This window comes from Microtus oregoni, unplaced genomic scaffold (genome assembly GCF_018167655.1).
Source record: "Microtus oregoni isolate MIOR12 unplaced genomic scaffold, Mior012 000008F_ref0000371, whole genome shotgun sequence".
NCBI classification, from domain to species: domain Eukaryota; kingdom Metazoa; phylum Chordata; class Mammalia; order Rodentia; family Cricetidae; genus Microtus; species Microtus oregoni.
In genome coordinates, this window is record NW_024543067.1 from 4792864 (window position 1) to 4810982 (window position 18119).

General features: G+C 39.3%; 1 protein-coding gene across 1 annotated transcript in view; it reads left to right on the forward strand.

Annotated features, from left to right (window-relative positions):
• Window positions 1-15918, forward strand: part of Rad23b (RAD23 homolog B, nucleotide excision repair protein) — a 40156-nt gene extending 24238 nt beyond the window's left edge. The window contains exons 5-10 of the mRNA XM_041657434.1: window positions 3967-4022; window positions 6768-6895; window positions 8133-8268; window positions 9259-9386; window positions 9743-9946; window positions 14585-15918. Of these exons, the coding sequence (XP_041513368.1) occupies window positions 3967-4022; window positions 6768-6895; window positions 8133-8268; window positions 9259-9386; window positions 9743-9946; window positions 14585-14698 (766 nt within the window). The 3' untranslated portion in view covers window positions 14699-15918. The remainder of the gene's footprint in view (window positions 1-3966; window positions 4023-6767; window positions 6896-8132; window positions 8269-9258; window positions 9387-9742; window positions 9947-14584) is intronic.
• Window positions 15919-18119: the final 2201 nt, after the last annotated feature.

Here is an 18119-nt window from a genome sequence, read left to right on the forward strand (position 1 = left end):
AGACCTGTCTCCAAAAATAAGTCTTTGAAGTATACTGTCTTAAAATGTATGATGGTCCTGTAGATTAGCTAGTCTGTACCCCTCCACCCCCAGTTAAGTTGAGAGCTTTCATTCAGTCACTAAAGAAAGCTTCTCCAGCGTATTTCATTCCTTAGCATCACTACTATTACATTTGGAGGGCATTATTAAAGGTTTTTTAAAATAAAGGTTTCATGAACACTATACTGTGGCACCTTAACATTGGCTCTGGTGATTGAGACTGTTTAAGGGACCAGTAGGCAGGCAAGTGAATATATAGCATGGAAGTAATGAACAAAAAGGTGGTGTGGCAGCCAGGCTATCAAGCCATAATTAGTACTTGAAGTGGTCACATAACCTTCCAGACAGGCTGTCGCTAGCCTGACAAAAGGTCAGGGTGTTGCTCTGCTCCTTCTCTAATTTGGAGGATGCCTGAAAAGAAGTGCTAATTTAGCCTACATGACAGCTAGCAATACATGTGAGTTGTGTCTTTTCCTGCGCCTCCACGCCAGTCAAGAGAAAAATAGTTTTAATTTATGTTGGGGACTGGTCCAGAGAAATAGTTTATGGTCCTGGCTGCCACTGGACCCCGACACTTTGTTTTAGCGTTTTGCCCCTAAATGTGGCTTCCATGTTGTGATGATTCTTTTCTGTCTTGCCAGCCAGCTCTCAAATAATGACACAAAGACTTCTAATGAAAACTTGGCCTATAGCTTAGGCTTGTTCAACCAATTCTTACAACTTAAATGAACCCATTTCTATTAATCCATGTCCTGCCATGTAGCATTACCTCTCTTCCTTCTTGCACCTCCTGTTTCCTCTCCGTGTCTCCTAGCACCTCTCCATTTCTTTCTTCCTTCCTCTCTCTCCTGAAGTCCAGCCTATACCTCCTGCCTAGCTATTGGCTGTTGAGCTTTTTTTTTAAGCCAGTCACAGTAACATATCTTTACACAGTGTAATCAAATATCTTCTGACACCTTGTCTCATACAGTCAGCTGTATTTTGGGAGAGTGTAGAATCTCCTGCCCATTACTAAGAAATAGCACAAAACTTAGGGAATATATTTCTTATGTTAACCTAGAACACTTACCCCCCACCCAGCATCTTTGACACCATTGTCTAACTTAAACCCTTTCTCCCCATGTACATCTAGAATGCATTCTGCTCTTGCACAGTGGAAGATCACTAGAATCAGCTTAAACCATTGTGTCGAAGTCTGTCTGTGGGAGAGGAATTTAGCGGAGACGTGAAGGTGGGAGGGGGAGAGTTGAGGGACAGGTAATAGCAGAGAGTTGAGTGGATATAATCAAGAAACATTAATTACATATTATATGTGTATGAGATTGTGTGAAATAGCAGCAGATGAGTGGATATGGTCATGATACAGTGAATACATGCACACTTGAAATTGCCAAAGAATAAAAATTTTAAATTAACATTTTAGGTCTCCAGAGAGTCAATAAGTTAGAAAAGGATGGCTAGTGATTTAGAAAAGCAGACTTCGTCTGTTTTGGTTTTTTGAGATGGAGTCTCTCTTTGTAGCTCTAGCTATCTTGAAACTCACTTTGTAGACTAGGCTGGTCTTAAACTCAAAGATGCACATGCCTCTACCTCCTGAGTGTACTGAAGGTGTGTGTCGCTATGTCTGGCTAACTGTAGACTTCTTAGTTGGACTTATATACTAGTTGCTTAGTCTCTTTTTAAAATATGGAACACTTCACGAATTTGCATGTCATTGTGCAGGGGCCACGCTCTTCTCTACATCACTGAAGTGTACACTTGGCTGTCCTTTTTTTCTCAAAATAGTGTAACTTTGGAGAGAATGACAGAAGGTCTAGAAGGCAAGATAAATGTGTCCTTTAAATCACAGAACTCAGCGAATAGGTGTCAGGAGGTACACTGAAGGCTTCTCCATCACTGCTGGCCAAACATTTTGTTCCTATAATTTGTTTTTTCATGTCAGTTTTGTTCTTGATAAACTACCTGTGAACAGTGCAGAGGGTACTGTTGATGATTGCCATAAAGAAACTTCACTTGTGGGCTGGAGAGATGTTGCAGGGGACCTGTTTTCACTTCCCATTTCCCATATGGTGGCTCACAACTATCTGGTTACTCAGGGGATTTGACTCCCTCTTCTGGCCTCTGTAGGCACCAGACCTATGTGTGGTACATATACATATATAGACAAAATATATTAAATCCCGGAAAGAAAGGAAGGAAGGAAGGAAGGAAGGAAGGAAGGAAGAAAGGAAACTGCACTTATGTTTGTGAGTTCATTGTTGTTTAACAACACATTAAGTCAACCCGAAATCTGTTTTACCATACTGTCGTCGTTGAACTTGGAGCAGGCCAACTACTGAGTGCTGAAACTACAGCAGTGTTCTGCCACACCCAGTCAGGACTTTTCCACTATGTGACAGAGGCTGTAGGACAACATAAGAAGTATCTGTGTGCATACATGCACATCCATGACATGAGGAATGGTGTTTAAAGTACATTACAGTTTTAAATGCTTAAAGGGATTTATTTTTAACATTTTAATATTAAATATTTTTAATATTTTAAAGTTAGAAACTAGTGAAAGACAAGGGCAAAATAATGTTTTGCTTTTTTTTTTTTTTTTTTTTAAGACAGCCTTTTTATCTAGCATTGGAGCCTGTCCTGGAACTAGCTCTTGTAGACCAGGCTGGCCTCAAATTTACAGAGATCTGCCTGCTTCTGCCTCCTGAGTGCTGGGATTAAAGGCATAGGCCACCACCGCCCAGGTCACAGAGAGGTTCTTAAACAGGGTAGGAAACAGAAGAAAATAGTTCTTGATCTCTGTTTATCCATATGTGCTCACACAGATACACATTTGCACACAAGTCCATTTAAAAAATGTAATTTAAAAGCTAAAATTGGAATGCAGTATAAATATATGGAGTGCGTGTAATAGTTTACTACTGCTGTCACACCTGGAGAGGTGGCTTAGCTGTTAGGAGCACTAGTTGCTCTTGCAGAAGATCTGGGGTTCAGTTCCCAGCACGCATAATGGTGGCTCACAATTGTCTGTAACCCCAGGTCCAGATCTAATGCTTCTTCTGACCTCCAAGGCACTTCACATGTGCACATGCTTGCATACACTTAGGGATGCACACCTACACGAAAATAAAGTAAAAATTGTAATTGCTTTGTTGTTTAATTAGTATTCATAAGTATATGTTGTATACTGGGCAAGTCTGTCCTATAACTCCACCCCCTTTCATTGCTCCTCCCATTTTCTATCTTCATTCCTCTAGATTCCGCTAGATGGCTTCACCTCTACTTCGTCATACATGATTTTGTGTGTCCACTGTCAGAATCTCTGTGGTGTTTTATAGTCTTATATTTCAGCCTTTTATTTTAACTTAATTCTGATTTCCCCACAAAGCGGAAACATAGGGATGCACATGTGCATGTGAGTGCATTGCCTGGGTTTAACCCAGGACCTTATACCTTTACAGTTGGTTTTCTTTAGGTTAGAAAGAGCTGTACCTCACCCCATTTTCTTCCTTTGTGTATGCTGTATTCCTTAACTTGTGTGCTTTCTTTCCCTATCATTGTTGGAAATTTACTCAGAGAACCTCACTGTGAAAGACTCGCCAGCCTCATTTGGTTTCTACAGGTGGCTACTTTTGGTATTTCTTCTGCTGTGACTTGATTTATGGGTTATTCTCATACTTCTTAGAGCACACTTTCTTTAAAGGCATTGTTTTATATCTTTTTAATGTTAATTAGAATGACAGAGTCTCAGAAGTAGTCTTACCTTAACCATAAATCCTACAGGTAAAGCTTTGGGTATAATCTCTAAGAGACTGACTTACCTGTAGGCATTAATAAAGAATTCTTTAGAAATTAGTTGCTATAATAATTTAAGTGGATTTTGCATACTTTTTGAAATGTGATTTTTTTTCTAAAAACCCTTTACAGTACACCAGGAGATTCTTCCCGGTCAAATCTTTTTGAAGATGCAACAAGTGCCCTTGGTGAGTGTCTAACTTACAAAAGAAGTCATCAGACAGTGCAGTTTCACCTTCAGGATCACACTGTAATCAGCTTCATGGTCACTTACACATGACTTATTTAGATCATAGTACTAGAGACTTTGGTTTCCATATTAAATTCTTTAAAATCTCCTCTTGCAGTTAAGCACACTCCTTTGAAGCTAATTATTTTCCCATTATGAGTTTTCTATGTATGTGGTCTTAACAAGTTTGGTCTGTGTATAGGCTTATTGCAGAAGTAAGTGCCTTTGGAAGGGTTTGCTGGTTTCTTTTATGTGCTTCACATTTGTTTGTTCACCCCCAGCTTTCATCCAGTGTGCTGGTGTTCTGGATTTCTGGCTGCATCCTGTTACTTATATGGGCAAATAGCAAAAAGGCCTTCTTGCCCCAACTTTTGATTTGACTATTTAATAAAGTCTTCCCCTTTCCCTTCATCTCTAATCTGTTAGCATTTTTTCTTCCTATTATTAAACCTCTGATACAATTCATGTTTTTATGTTTATTGGCTGGCATCCCTGTTCCTGTGTAGATGGAGGGCTGGGATAGGTGCACTCCCCTTTGTGACTGGCTTCTGGCTCCTTAGCAGCAGTAGCTGCTGCTACATTCCGACGGCACTGACAACCCTTGGGATTACAAGTTGGTTCTGAGCTAGTTGGGCTTTAACTCCTTGGAATTCTTGTTGTATTTAATGACAGGAAAAAAAAATGTAGATGTTTTAAATAGTCAAACTAAGATTTCCTGGGTGTACCATATTCTGAATTTCATCTTTTGACCATCCTGGGACAAAACTGCCTCCAAATACTATCAGTAAGTATCCCTTCATGAGACTGAAGGCATACTATTTCATATATGGAAAACTGTAAGTTGTAGAGAATTGTTACAAAGATTTGGGGAGAACTGGAGAAGATTACATAGAGAATGCATAACCGTTTTGCAGCTTCAGAGCCAGAGCCACTTGGCACTTGTGTCTAAGTTTATTGGAGATTCTGGCTGTTACCAGTGTTGCCACAATAGAGTGTTTTGGTGCTATTGAGCAGGAGCCAAGTAAATTATGCCTTTTGCTGCTGATACTGCTATGTCTAAGTTTCTGGTGGTGGTGTTGATTTTACTTACACACATTTTAAGGAGAGACATAACATAATTTTGCTCATGTTTCAGAGTGTAGGAATCAGAACAATTTATGACTTGGTTAAGAAGCCAACAGATAGGAATGCTAGCACCCTTATATTTATGTCTTTATGTCACCTAGATCATTCTCAGCTTTGTAATTCCAGAATCTCTTTGCTATGTTGAGTCCCCACTTCGTTAGCTTCCCATTTGGCTTTTGTTATACCTCTTTTCCTGGTCTGTATCTTGAACCGTTTTTCTCAAGCATTCTAGTAAAGTCTCATTATTCCTGACTCTATAATTATGTGTTTTCTGTGGTTCTGCTTTAGGCCACAGTTAAACATTTAGACTATGGGAATGGCTAAATACTCCATGTGTGCTGTAGGGATTCCCCACTGTAATTGTGCTACTCATCTTCCTCTGAATTTGCAGACTTGTTTATTTAAACTGCAAACAGGAAATCTACAGCCTCTACAAAAGTCTTTGTACCCTCACTCGTTTGCACCAGTGTGCTTGCTGTTGTTTACTGGTGGCATATGGCTGCTGGTCATTTAAACTAGAGGGCAGAGTTGGGGGTGAAGAATTCTGGGGTGGTAAGAAAGGCAGTGGTACCCAGAACATAAATGGAAAAGAAGATAGTTTTAATAGAGGTGAATTGAGTGGGTGTAGCTTTCTTTTAGGCAAGATAACATCCACCTGGGAAGATTGGAGATTGCCTGTGCCCAGTGACTCACTTACAACACAAGTAATCCCATCCTTGGGTGTGAAATTGTATCTTGCTAACTTGTTCCCCATCAGTTTGAAAATACAAAGTGTCAAAAGAAAAAAATAAAAGCCAACCTTATCACACCAGACTTGATTGTTTGAAATATATGCAAAAAATGACTTGTTTCTTGTGAGCTAGAACTTGTCTTTATGTCCTATACTGCCATTGAACTTCTGAAGCTAAGACTGACCTTAAACTCAGAGCAGCCTTTCAAATGTAAGATTACAAGAACAACCCATTTGTGTTTTGTTTTGGGCAGGTTGCCTTCTCTGACCTATGAATTCTTCCTTGTATTTGTAGCTGATATTTCTACTGTGCTTATAAAGCCACCTAATTTTCTGTTGCTCTTGTAAGTTACCACAAACTTAGTGGTATGAAACAATTTTCAGGCCATTTTTGTAGGTCAGAATTTTTGACACGGTTTTTTTCTGACCGATATCAAGAAGTCAATAATTTTTTTTTTTGAGACTGGGAGAATCTAGTTCCTTATCACTTCCAGATTCTAAAAGCTTGCAAACCGGTTCTTCACCTGCAAAGACAACAACAGAGCTCTCATTCTGTTTTGTCTTCATTGTCTCTTACCTTTCTGTCTCTCTTGTTGATGACATCAGGCCCATCTGCTGGAAAGACACTTCCCTTTGTTACATAATCTATGTATTTTGTAGGTTATGGGGATTAGAACACGGACACTTTTTGAGGGAGGGCATCTGACTACTTGTTGACTTTCATACTGCTGTCTTTGCTTAACACAACAGTATATGAGACACTATAGACATCATACAGTTAAGAGGTGTGGAGAGAATGGTTTTTGAATGTTCATGTACTTTTTCCTTGTCCCCCCCACACCTGTTTAGTGACAGGTCAATCTTACGAGAATATGATAACTGAGATCATGTCAATGGGCTACGAACGAGAGCAAGTAATTGCGGCCCTGAGAGCCAGTTTCAATAACCCCGACAGAGCTGTGGAGTATCTTCTAATGGTGAGAAGTATATTTCACTTTTTCTCTTTAATATCAAACTCTAAAGAAATTAAGATTTTAAAAGATGAGTTAGCAATTTAGTGGCAAATACTATATGCTAGATAGTTTGCTGTTAACATTTTGTGTTGATAAAATGTACCCTTTGAAAAGATTCTGAGGTGATTTTCATTAGAAAATGCCATGGCAGTGAGTTATGAAGTGGCTTTCTGGGTGGTGCCTTCCACACCTGTGAGCTCTGGAGAGGGTGTCTTTCTAATAGAGTAGGCTGACATCTTAGTAGATTTTAGTTGTTCACATAATCTGTTATGAAATATTTAGTGCAAAAGAACCATTACCATTTCTGTTTGACAATTTGACGGAAATTCTGGACCCTGGACCTGCCAGTCAGTAGTCTTAGCCTTCAGTGATTCCCCATCAGGAGCCGGCTGGACCTGTAGTGCAGGTGCACTGTTAGCCACTGCTCACTGCCTGTCTTTCCTAAAGTGGGTTTGCCTTGTGTGTAATAGGAAATGGACTTACCACCACTTGATAAAGTCTAAGACTGATGGATTTTTAAATAGCTATAACTGCCATTTGTTTAATCTTGTTCATCAAAATAAAAACTCTGTACTTTTAAGCTGTAATAATTTAAAAAAAAAACAAGTGCTTGAAACATACAAAAAGCATCATTTGAAATTTAAACTATTGAAATTTATTTTATACCTATTTTGTCAATTTTGAAATTTTATATGAGGCACTTCCTAGATGATGCTTGGCTTAGAAACATGAGTCAGTAGAGATTGTTTTCCTTGGCCAGAGATGCCTGGTATTCATTCGTCAGACGCTTCTACCGCCAGGAGTCACTTCAGAGCCGTCACCCTCTTACTCTAAATGTTCTAATGTTGTTTCGCTGAGTGACAACTCAGGAAAGTCGTCTGGGACACCCATACAGAGGGAATGCCTAGTTATTAATATTCTTAGAGTCTAATTGGGTGTGGATTGTGGTTGTTCCTGAATAGTACATCTATTACTGTAGAAAATCCTGTTGAACTGTGCTGCCTTACATACAGTACATGCATACAGCACTGGGGTCTACACAGTATCAACCATCTAAGATTGATAACCTTTTATGTTTGATGTCATAGATGTTATTTTACGTGTAGACAATGATGTTCAATAAGCCACAAATGTTTTACTGTGTATAATATTTAGCCCGTGTGTTTGTGAGATGTCTGAAAGCTTGGAAATTGTGTTGCAGGGAATCCCAGGAGATAGAGAAAGTCAGGCTGTGGTTGACCCTCCTCCCCAAGCAGTGAGTACTGGAACTCCTCAGTCTCCAGCAGTGGCAGCAGCTGCAGCGACCACAACGGCAACGACAGCAACTAGTGCTGGAGGTAGTGACTGTTTCTGACGGCAGACGATCTTGAGTATAAGATTGTTTGATCTGAAACAATCTTTTTGGTTTGGATATGTCTCAAGTCGTGTCCTCACTCACAGAAGAGAGAGAGATTCAACCACGTGTGTGGTAGTGCACACTGGTGCTGCTGTGTTGTCAGAGCTTACTTCACTAGTTGGTTCTTCACAGTTTGAGTTTAGTATGGAAGGCTCACTTTATAAAAATGCATAAGATGCAGGCAGGGTGTGGTGGTGTGTGCTTTTAATCCTAGCACTGGGAGGCAGAGGCAAGCAGATCTTCGAGTTTGAGGGAACCTAGTCTACACAGCGGAGTTCCCAGAGAGCCCCAGGGTACAAGAGAATCCCTGTCTCAAGCGGGGAAAAGACTGTGCAATTTCAAAGCTACAAAAATCTTGGTGATTGGACTGCCAATTTTGGAAAGGCTGTGTGTGTTTTTTGCTCTCATTTTGGCAGTCAGTCAGGACTCTATGTTACATAGTGAAAAGAGGAGGCACAGCTCTGGCTTCGATTTTAGTATTTCTATTCATCACCTGTTAGGTAGCTTAGTCTCGAGTCTCACTTTAATATGACACATAAATAGGAATAATGCGTATATATGTTATGTGTGTGTATATATATTTTTGTGAGCAGTCACAATAACATGATTACCGTTTGATGCAGGACACCAGTTTCTTATATTTGCTGTAATGGTTCACAGGGCATTGTGAGTGAATTTGCTTCTTAGTGTTCTGTCCATTTGCTAGTAGTAAAACTTTCAGCAGAGCAAAGGAGCACATGGGGGTTTAGAGAGTTTGTGACTTATTTTTTCTACTGCACCTGAGAACTCAAGTCATTTTCTTTTTTTTTTTTTTTTTTTTTTTTTTTTTTTTTTTCAAGTCATTTTCATTTGAAGTATTTTCTGTCTGAAGGTATGGTTTCCCTCCCTCTTTGTTATGTATTTACCACTTTTATTTTAAAATGTATTTCAGGTCACCCCCTTGAATTTTTAAGGAATCAACCTCAGTTTCAACAGATGCGACAAATTATCCAGCAGAATCCTTCCCTGCTTCCAGCTTTGCTACAGCAGATAGGTCGAGAGAACCCTCAGTTGCTGCAGGTGATGATCCTTGCTAATTTGGAAAATGGAGTTGTAATGTTGTGTTGTTTTTATACTACAGAATTTGCGTTCTCTCCATTTGCCTCTCAGAACTATTTTGTTTCTTTAATGATAATGTAAAAAAATCATTTTCCTTTTCTTTTTTTTCCTTTTTGACTTGAAAGGACTGGCCCTAAATTCAATTTGTTACTGGATTCAGGCAAGCCTAAGATTCAGTGATTGTTCTGCCTCGGCCTCAGTGAATCACCATGCTTGCTGAGCCTTTTCTGTTCTTATTTAGAGTTATCTTTTTCCTGAAGACAGTTATGATTGGTGTGTTGATGGTGTGTTTGCTTGTGTTTTTCAAATCACTACAGCAAATTAGCCAACACCAGGAACACTTTATCCAGATGCTAAATGAACCGGTTCAGGAAGCAGGTGGTCAAGGTGGAGGAGGAGGTGGCGGAGGTGGAGGAGGCGGAGGTGGCGGTGGAGGTGGCAGCGGAGGAATTGCAGATGCTGGAAGTGGGCACATGAACTACATTCAAGTAACACCTCAGGAAAAAGAAGCTATAGAACGGGTGAGTTGAAGTCAAAGTAGATTTGAGTTCCTTGGCTACTCTAGCACCTGGGCTGGTGGCTCCTGCTGGGATGCAGCTGCAGCATTTCTGTACACCAGAAACAGTTCTGTTTCCTTGCCCTAGCAACTGCAGTAAGGACTTGTAGCCCCACCTCTTACTCTTTGTGTTTGTGCCCTCCTCCTCTACAGCAAAGGGCCTTCTTTATAAATCATATATACATATTAATGGATTACAGTTCTCATTGGTATAAAACACAGAATATTAAAGCACTATACCTAATTCAAAATAATTTCAAATTTTACTTCACTACTGTCCCTAAAATGTTAAATAAATATCTATGCGAATTATGCAAGAGTGGTATACAATAAACATCAGACACTACCTATTTTAACTATCTGTCCTCAATAATGGACCAGTGCAGGTCTGAGCAATGCAATAACCTAGATTTTGTTAAACTCTGATCAGTAAACCTACCTCTCATTCTTACATTTGTAGACAGGAAAGTAACATACTTGCCCATTTATTGCTACAAAGTATTTTGAGCTGGAAATCAGATGGAACTCTACTCTTATATGGTCACAGAGATCTGCGGTCTCTGCCTCTCCTTCCAGTGCTGAGATTAAAGGTGTGGTGCTCCACCATGTCTGGCTTTCATTTTCTTTGAGTCTAGGCTTAAATTGATTTCTCATTTCTGCATTGTAGATAAGCATTGTTTAATCCAAGTGAAAGTAAGGCATGCTAATTTTTAGAAAGAATTCACAGATTGCTCTTATGTGTAGGTCTGTGATCTATTTTGTGTTCTTTTATTAATGAATATGAGTGAGATTGCATGTGAATATCCATGTATCCCAACACCATTTGCTGAAAAGACGTTGAAGTTATGTGTTTCTGTAAAAAAATCAGTGGTCCATGGATGTGTCAGGGTTATTTTTTGAACTTAGTTTTAATGCTTTGGTCCATGTTTATTCACATGCCATTGAGGCCAGTACCTCACTCCTCGCTGCCTTTACTTCAGGTTTCTAAGAAAATATGAAATCAGGTGTTGAGTGCTCCAATTTTGTTTCTAAAATTGTTGTGGATGTTCCAGATCTCTCATCCTGTGTAAATCTCAGGATCAGCTTGTCCAGTTTCTAGGGGTGAAACTTTTAAAGATGGCTGAGTTTAGAGCCTTTATTTATGTTCAGCCAGGAGATGCATTTGAGAAATGTCCTGTATCTTTTTTTTTTCCTCTTTGATTTTTTTTTTGGGGGGTGGAGGGGTTGTCATTTGAGGCAGTTTTGCCTCAAATCCTGTGCTGGCTTTCAACTTGATATGTAGATGAGGGTGAACTTGAAGTCATGATTCTTCTGCCTGCATTTGCAAGTGCTGGGAGTGCAGCATGCACCACTGAGCCCCCTGAGACTGCTGTTCACAATCTTAAGTCTGTGGGTGTGATGAGCAGCTTGTGATCCCAGCTCCTGGGAGGTGCAATTGGAAGCCTAGACTATGTAGTATGATTATCTCAAAACAAAGAGGACAAAACAACTTAATTCTTACTAAGGCAGTTCAGTGGTGTAAGTTAAAAATATTGTACTACTTTTGAGTTTATTCCTAATATTTATTCTTTTTTATGCTATTGGTAATTACTCTTTTTATTTTTAAAATATTCATTTTTAAAAATAAGATAAACGTTACAAAGACTATTTGTAATTACAAAGAACAGTTTTGTGTGTTGATCTTAGATTCTTAAAATCTTGCTGAATTCATTTGTTTGTTTCTGTGGTGTTTTCTGGTTAAGGAAGGTGTTCCTCTGTGGTGTCAGGTTGTTGAGCTTTTGTCATAACAGGTGGTACATTTGTTGCTTTTCTCAGTTTGTCACGTGATCGTCTTCTAAGAAGTACTTTATTGTGTATATTGAGTCAACATTGCATTCTTGGAGCAAATCTCACTAATCAGTAGATGATGTTGTTTGATTCAGTCTTCTGGGGTTCGGTTGAGTGTTTTTAGGCCTATATTCAAAACAGCTGCTGCTTCATAGTTTCCTGGTGATAGGTGTCTTGTATTGTGGGGAATTGTGACTCTACAGAATGAGTGGAGGGTGTTTTTGGAAAGAATTTAAGAATTGGTCTTGATTATTTGAAGAGCTGATAGACTTAGTCACCACCCATCCTTCATGTTCCTTGGGGGAGTTTCTGTGCTTACATATTTCATTTTGTGTAGTTTTCATTGTCGGAAAGGCAGTAATGTTTGCTGAATTTTATCCCTTACTTTAGCAATTTGAATCTTCAATTTTTTCCTGACCATTTTAATTTGTCAGTTACTGATTTTTCAGTGCTTTTTATTGAAAATATTCTCTAATACATCCAGACCACATTTTCCCCTTCCCTTATTCCTCCCAGCTCCCTTCTTTCAGTTTTTTTTTAAAGTTACTGTTTTGTTGTTTTGTTTTTTAATATTAAATCTCTTGCATTTCTTTCTAGTCTTTATTATTTCCCTGCTGGTTGACTTTGAGTTAGTTTTTTTGTTTTGCTTTTAAGGTAGCAAAACATTAGCTTTTTGTTTATATATCCAGGCTATATAGAACTTAATTTCAGTCAATCAAAAAATAGCACTTTCTCTTTTCCATAAAATACCTGCTAAAATATATATCACAGGTTATCTTGTGAAACCCTTTGAGTACACAACCATTAAACCACAGTTGAAGGTGTTCACACGGATGGGGTACTGCCTTTTTTCTGTATTTCTGTTCTCCAGCTCATATTTTTATAGGCTCAGGAAGGCTCCACCAGGCCCAGATCCAGCCCCCAACCGCCATTGTGCTCATTACCTACTGGGAAAATTATGAGTGAATAAAAGAGCCAGAGGAACAGTTCCCCAGCAAGGCTACCACCTAGGACTGATGCTGGGTGGAGTTCCATGAGAGTCTCAAGCTCTTTAACTAAAATTGTTTAAGTAAAATTAGGAGGCCCCACTAACCCTTCCCCTTCAAAAATGCTTTTGGGTTGGTTTTAGTCTCTTTAATTTGTTAAAGTAGGCATTTAGATCAGTAAACGACCCTACCCACTTACATGCACACACTCTTGGTGGGTGGCACTTGGGATTGAACCCAGAACCTCACATATTCTTGAGGACTGAATCCTACCCCTGCAGGGCCTGTCTTAATATGAATTGTGTATAGCTCTAGGCCTACACACTTCTAAGCACCGTCCCATCACAGTCTCAGAAATGAGTTTGCATAACTTCTGTTCTTTAAACTTACAAAGTCTCGTTTTAGGACCATCTTTCCTGAAACATATCCTGTACATATTTGAGACTGTAATATGCTCTTGTTAAACATTTTCTGGCTGTCAAGGCTAGTTGCCTTATAGTGTTAATTCCTTTGATTTCCTTGTTGGTCCTCTTTCTGATTGTATCTTTTGTTGCTGGTACTGGTGGCATTGGAGTCTCTAGATATAGCTGAAATGCTGATTTCTCTCTCCAGTGATACTTTTTTGTTTTATATATTTTTGGCTTCTTGCTACATATGTTTATCATGTCTTCTTGGTCCCCTCTTAAGTCATAAAAACATCCCTCTTCTGTGGTAACAATTAAGTTTATGTCTCATTGAGGAATGTAGTTGGATTGTCCCATCTCTTGATCTGTTACTTCAACTAACCTTGTTTTAGTTTGGACACAACTTAGAAAACACGTTCATGTGAAAGGGTGTGTGGAGGGAGTGGAAATTTGGATTGGCATTTATTTTTATAGTAAAAAAATAAAATATTAATTAAAAGAAGTTAGAGCTAATGGACCAAGCAGTGATTTAAAAACAGCACGTTCATGTTTTTAGTTTTTTCTACTTTGATTGTTTTGTTGATTGATTTGTTTTTGTTTGTTTTGTTTTTTTGGGTATTTTTTGTCTCTAATAATTATCTTTTAAGTACTATGTAATAGAAAGTTGTTGATGGTTAGGGAAGGTATTCATCCGACTAAGAAGTAATAATCGTATGTAGAAAAGTAAGCTGTTATTTGACTTGAGTGTTTAAGTATTGGGTCTCAGGTAATTTTAATAATAATAATTTTAATAATAAGAGTGTAGACTAAATAGCTTATTAGTGTTTCAAAAATGCTACAAATTTAAGTACATACGAATGGGGAACACTGTCTTTATTGCAGAATACATCGTGCAATGGTACTGTAGTTGGTCACCCCCTTTTAATATAAAGTGTTTAAAGATACAAACTATGTTAAGAAATGAAGTATTCATTTTTACAAAAAGTTGATGTGCAAGTTAAGGTCTTTTCATGTGCTTTCCCTCTCTCAACCCTTCCTGTACTAAAGCCATTTGAGCCCAGATTTCTACATGCTCATTTACTTACTTATTGGTTTTTAAGTGTGGGTATCAGAAGATGTTTAACATAATTGTGCCTGTTGGTTTAATCTCATGGATTTGGAACAATGTGTAAAAAAATTTTGGACATTATTAAATGTTCTCTCCACCCTCAGAGTGTTGAACAATGATCTAGATTCAAATGGGGCTGAACTTGTGAATTTTTCAGGAGCATTTTCTGTGGTACTGTTTGTTTGAGGTGTTCAGTGGCACTGCTACAGTCCTAGTATAGAAAGCAAACTAGACCATAATCGATGAGTTGTATGTTTAATTGCTTTCTTTTCTTCCAGTTAAAGGCACTAGGATTTCCTGAAGGACTTGTGATTCAAGCATATTTTGCTTGTGAGAAGAATGAGAATTTGGCTGCCAACTTTCTTCTACAGCAGAACTTTGACGAAGATTGAAGGGACTCTTTTGTATCTCACTCACCAGTGCATTACACTAACTTTGTTCACTGGATTGTCTGGGGTGACTTGGGCTCATATCCACAATATTTGGTATACGGTAGTAGGTTGGTGGGGGTGGGAGGGAGGGAGCTAGGACACAGGGCAGGGATACATACCATGCATGTCTGCTTCAGTTAGCAGATGCTGCAGATCCACACAATGTAAAATACTAGACAACCAAACATCCGCCTTTGCAGGTCTTTATTCTTCTAAACAGTAGGTAACATTTCCTGGGTTTCATTCTAGTATATTAGATCCAGAAATTTAGTGTGATGCCCTGCTTTCTCTTTTCTTTGACTTAACATTGGTTTCTGAATCTTTGCTACCTAGAATCTATAGTCTGTTTTATGGCAACACTGGATAATGGCTTTTTGAAATTGGAAACAAAATTGGAGCATCTGTAAACAGAAATGCCAAATTATTGATGGTCATTGTTGCTGCTTCACACAAATATGAAATTGATGCAAAAGGAAGCCCATTCTTCATGTTCAGTACTTAGGGTAGGGAGGGTAGAGGGGGACTTTTTCTTAAAATGAAAATAATTACTGCTATTTTAAAATTTCCTGATTATTGAATGTGAGACCCTCTGACATGATTTGAGAAGCTGTACACATATAGGCAGAGTTATTTTCCTGTTTACATTCTTTATTTGTTTGGGGGAGATTGGTAGGTGTCTAATTACTGTTTACTTCATTGTTGTATTGCAGTAAAAAATTTAAAACAACCATTGCATGTTTGCTTTTGATGTATCCCTTTGTGAAATTAGCACTTTTGGGGCCAATGAAGAAATGCATCATTCAGTCTCTTTCCCCCTCCCTTTCCTCAGTAGCAATGATCAGCAGGTCATGAGTCAAACTGCTGCCTTTGGGGGAAAAAAAGCCACAAAATGCTGAATCAGTTCAAAATTAGCAAATCTTTCAAAATTGGCTTCTGATACTTGTGGATGTCTTTATTGGATAAGAATGTATTACCATTAAATCTATTAGTATTACATTGCTTTCAAAGAGAGGAGGTGGGTGGGGCTATACTCCAGCATTTAGAAAAGCATTTTGAAAAGTTTACTGCATTTAAAGACGGGCGAAAACTTTTGTATGATTGGGAAATACAGCTGGAAAGAACTTTGGAAAATATACAATCAAGATATCTCGTGGCATATTAAAAGAAAAATCTCAATCACAGTGTTGGCTTTTATTTGGAATTTGCTCATCTCTGATTTTCTTTGGAAGCCCCGCCATTAGTATTGCTGTTTGATAAAGAGGGGCCACGTGTCATCTTGTTGAATTTGTCAAGTCGTCTTTTCCTGAATTGAAAGAAGTAACGTTTCCCACCATGTGATTCCATGTGGGAAGATGGCTTTGCAGACCCTGCTCAGTGTCCTGCAGTGTCCTTAGCACCACTCGGTGGTGACTCGCTTGCTCCTCATGCGCTCATAACCTGTTTCATGAAAATAAACGAAACCCTGATTTTCCTTCACAAATTGCCATGCTTAATTCTCATGTATTTATTCCGTAAATGTGGCAGACTGTTGAAAGGTGTACTGCTGGTGTGGCTTACAATGAATCATGTGTGAAGTCTCAGGAGAATTAAACAGGGCTGGGAAGTGCACTGCTCTTTCCAGGCAGAGCAGCAGTGGGTTGGGGAAGAAGGGTGACTCATTTCCGGTGGGATAGGGAACACTTCCCTTTGCTTCATGACATTCTCTGTTCCCTCATGGCTCAGGATATTTGTGTAAGACTGGCCACGGAACTGACAAAAATAGTGGCTGCTGATTCTTTGGAAAGTGACGTGGAACTTGTGTCCTTGGACACAAAACTGCAAGTTGTAGGAATAATGATTTCCAGAGGACAGCTTGGGCCAGTGTGGCCGTTTCTTCCTCAACCAAGACTCCATACATGAGTGAAGTGGGCTTTCAAGTCTGTTGCTGTTACTGTTACTATTAAAATTACAGGTAGTTTGGGGTAAATCTCTTAATGTGACTATTGAATTTTGAGTCTTAGCCTCTTTAGTATTTTTATTGTTTAGCTGCTCTGTAGAAAATATGAGGAAGCCTGAATTTATATTTGTAAAATTATTTTACCTTCTTCTAGTCAAATATTTTGTCTCATTGTTTAAAAGTACTGAAATGTTCTACCCTGTTATGTTTTCCCTGTACTAGATGGCTAGAATTCTAGGGAATTGATTATAAAGTATTTTCAACACACCCGACATGGCATTTCTCATTTTTTAAGATTCTTATATACAGGTATTGATGGGAAGTGCCATAGCTTCCATCTCCAGCCCTTATTCTCATCAGGAATTGGTTGATGTAATTTAGGAGGCTAGTGGCAGGGTTCTGGTTCTCAGCCAACACATGGAGTTTCCTGAAGACACTTTCCAGTACCCAGCCTAAGCGTGGTATACTGCAAAGACCAGAGGGCAAGCAGTGGTTGCTTTCTGAAGAAACGGGTGAGTGAGCACTTCCTGGCCATGTCCTTTATGGTTTGTTCTGAATCAGGCCACAGTCTTCATATTTTGTTTTTCAAGACAAAGTTCCTCTGTGTAACCTTTTAGACAGTTTAAAAGTCCAGTTCTGTGGGGTGAAATGCTCACTGCACATTTAGTGGCTATGTCTGCAGATGAGCTTTACTGTGGGTTGAACAGACTGAAAGCTTTGAAAGCCTGGCACAGATTGGTCAGCCTTCCCTGTTCTCTGGCCATGCTTCATTTGCCACGTTGTATTTGCTTCCCGCCTTGGCATACTGGGACACTTGACTTCAGGCCTTCACTTCGTTTGCTTCTCACGTGGGCATCACAAGTTCCTAAAGCCTTGCCTTCTCCCCTGGATCATCTCTTGCTGTTGTGCTGGTCTTCTGGCCTCGGGCTGCTTTAAAGTTGCCCATTGCTACATAGTTCTCGGAATAGGGCAATGAGAATTAGTCCAGAACACACTGGCGTAATGAGGGATGTTAGTGGGTGCATCAGGAAATTGGAGGCCTGGGGTCACAGAATGAGAGAAAGAGGAGAGCAGTTGCTGATCCAGGCTTCCGTGTCTTTTCCCAGGTTCATTTTGCTTGAGGAAATGGTCAGGGTGGTGATGAGGCAGGGAACAGAGCAGGTCCTGCCGGGAGCCCATGACTTCCCTGTCAGCCTAGTTAGTTTGCATAGTTGTCTCAGATCTTGTTCTTAGCACAGACACCAGTGTGTAGTGTGGTCTCTGCCATCCACAGTCATCCTCCAGAACAGACTAAAGAGCTGTCATCCAGGCTTGTGCCTCCTGCCCCAGTCATGTTGTTCCTGTTAACTGCTTTGAAATAACTTTGTTTTCAGAGTTTCTTTCCTGGGATTCGATAGGTAGCGTCTCCCTGCGTGTTACACAAGTCTTTTCTTGATACCCATGGGA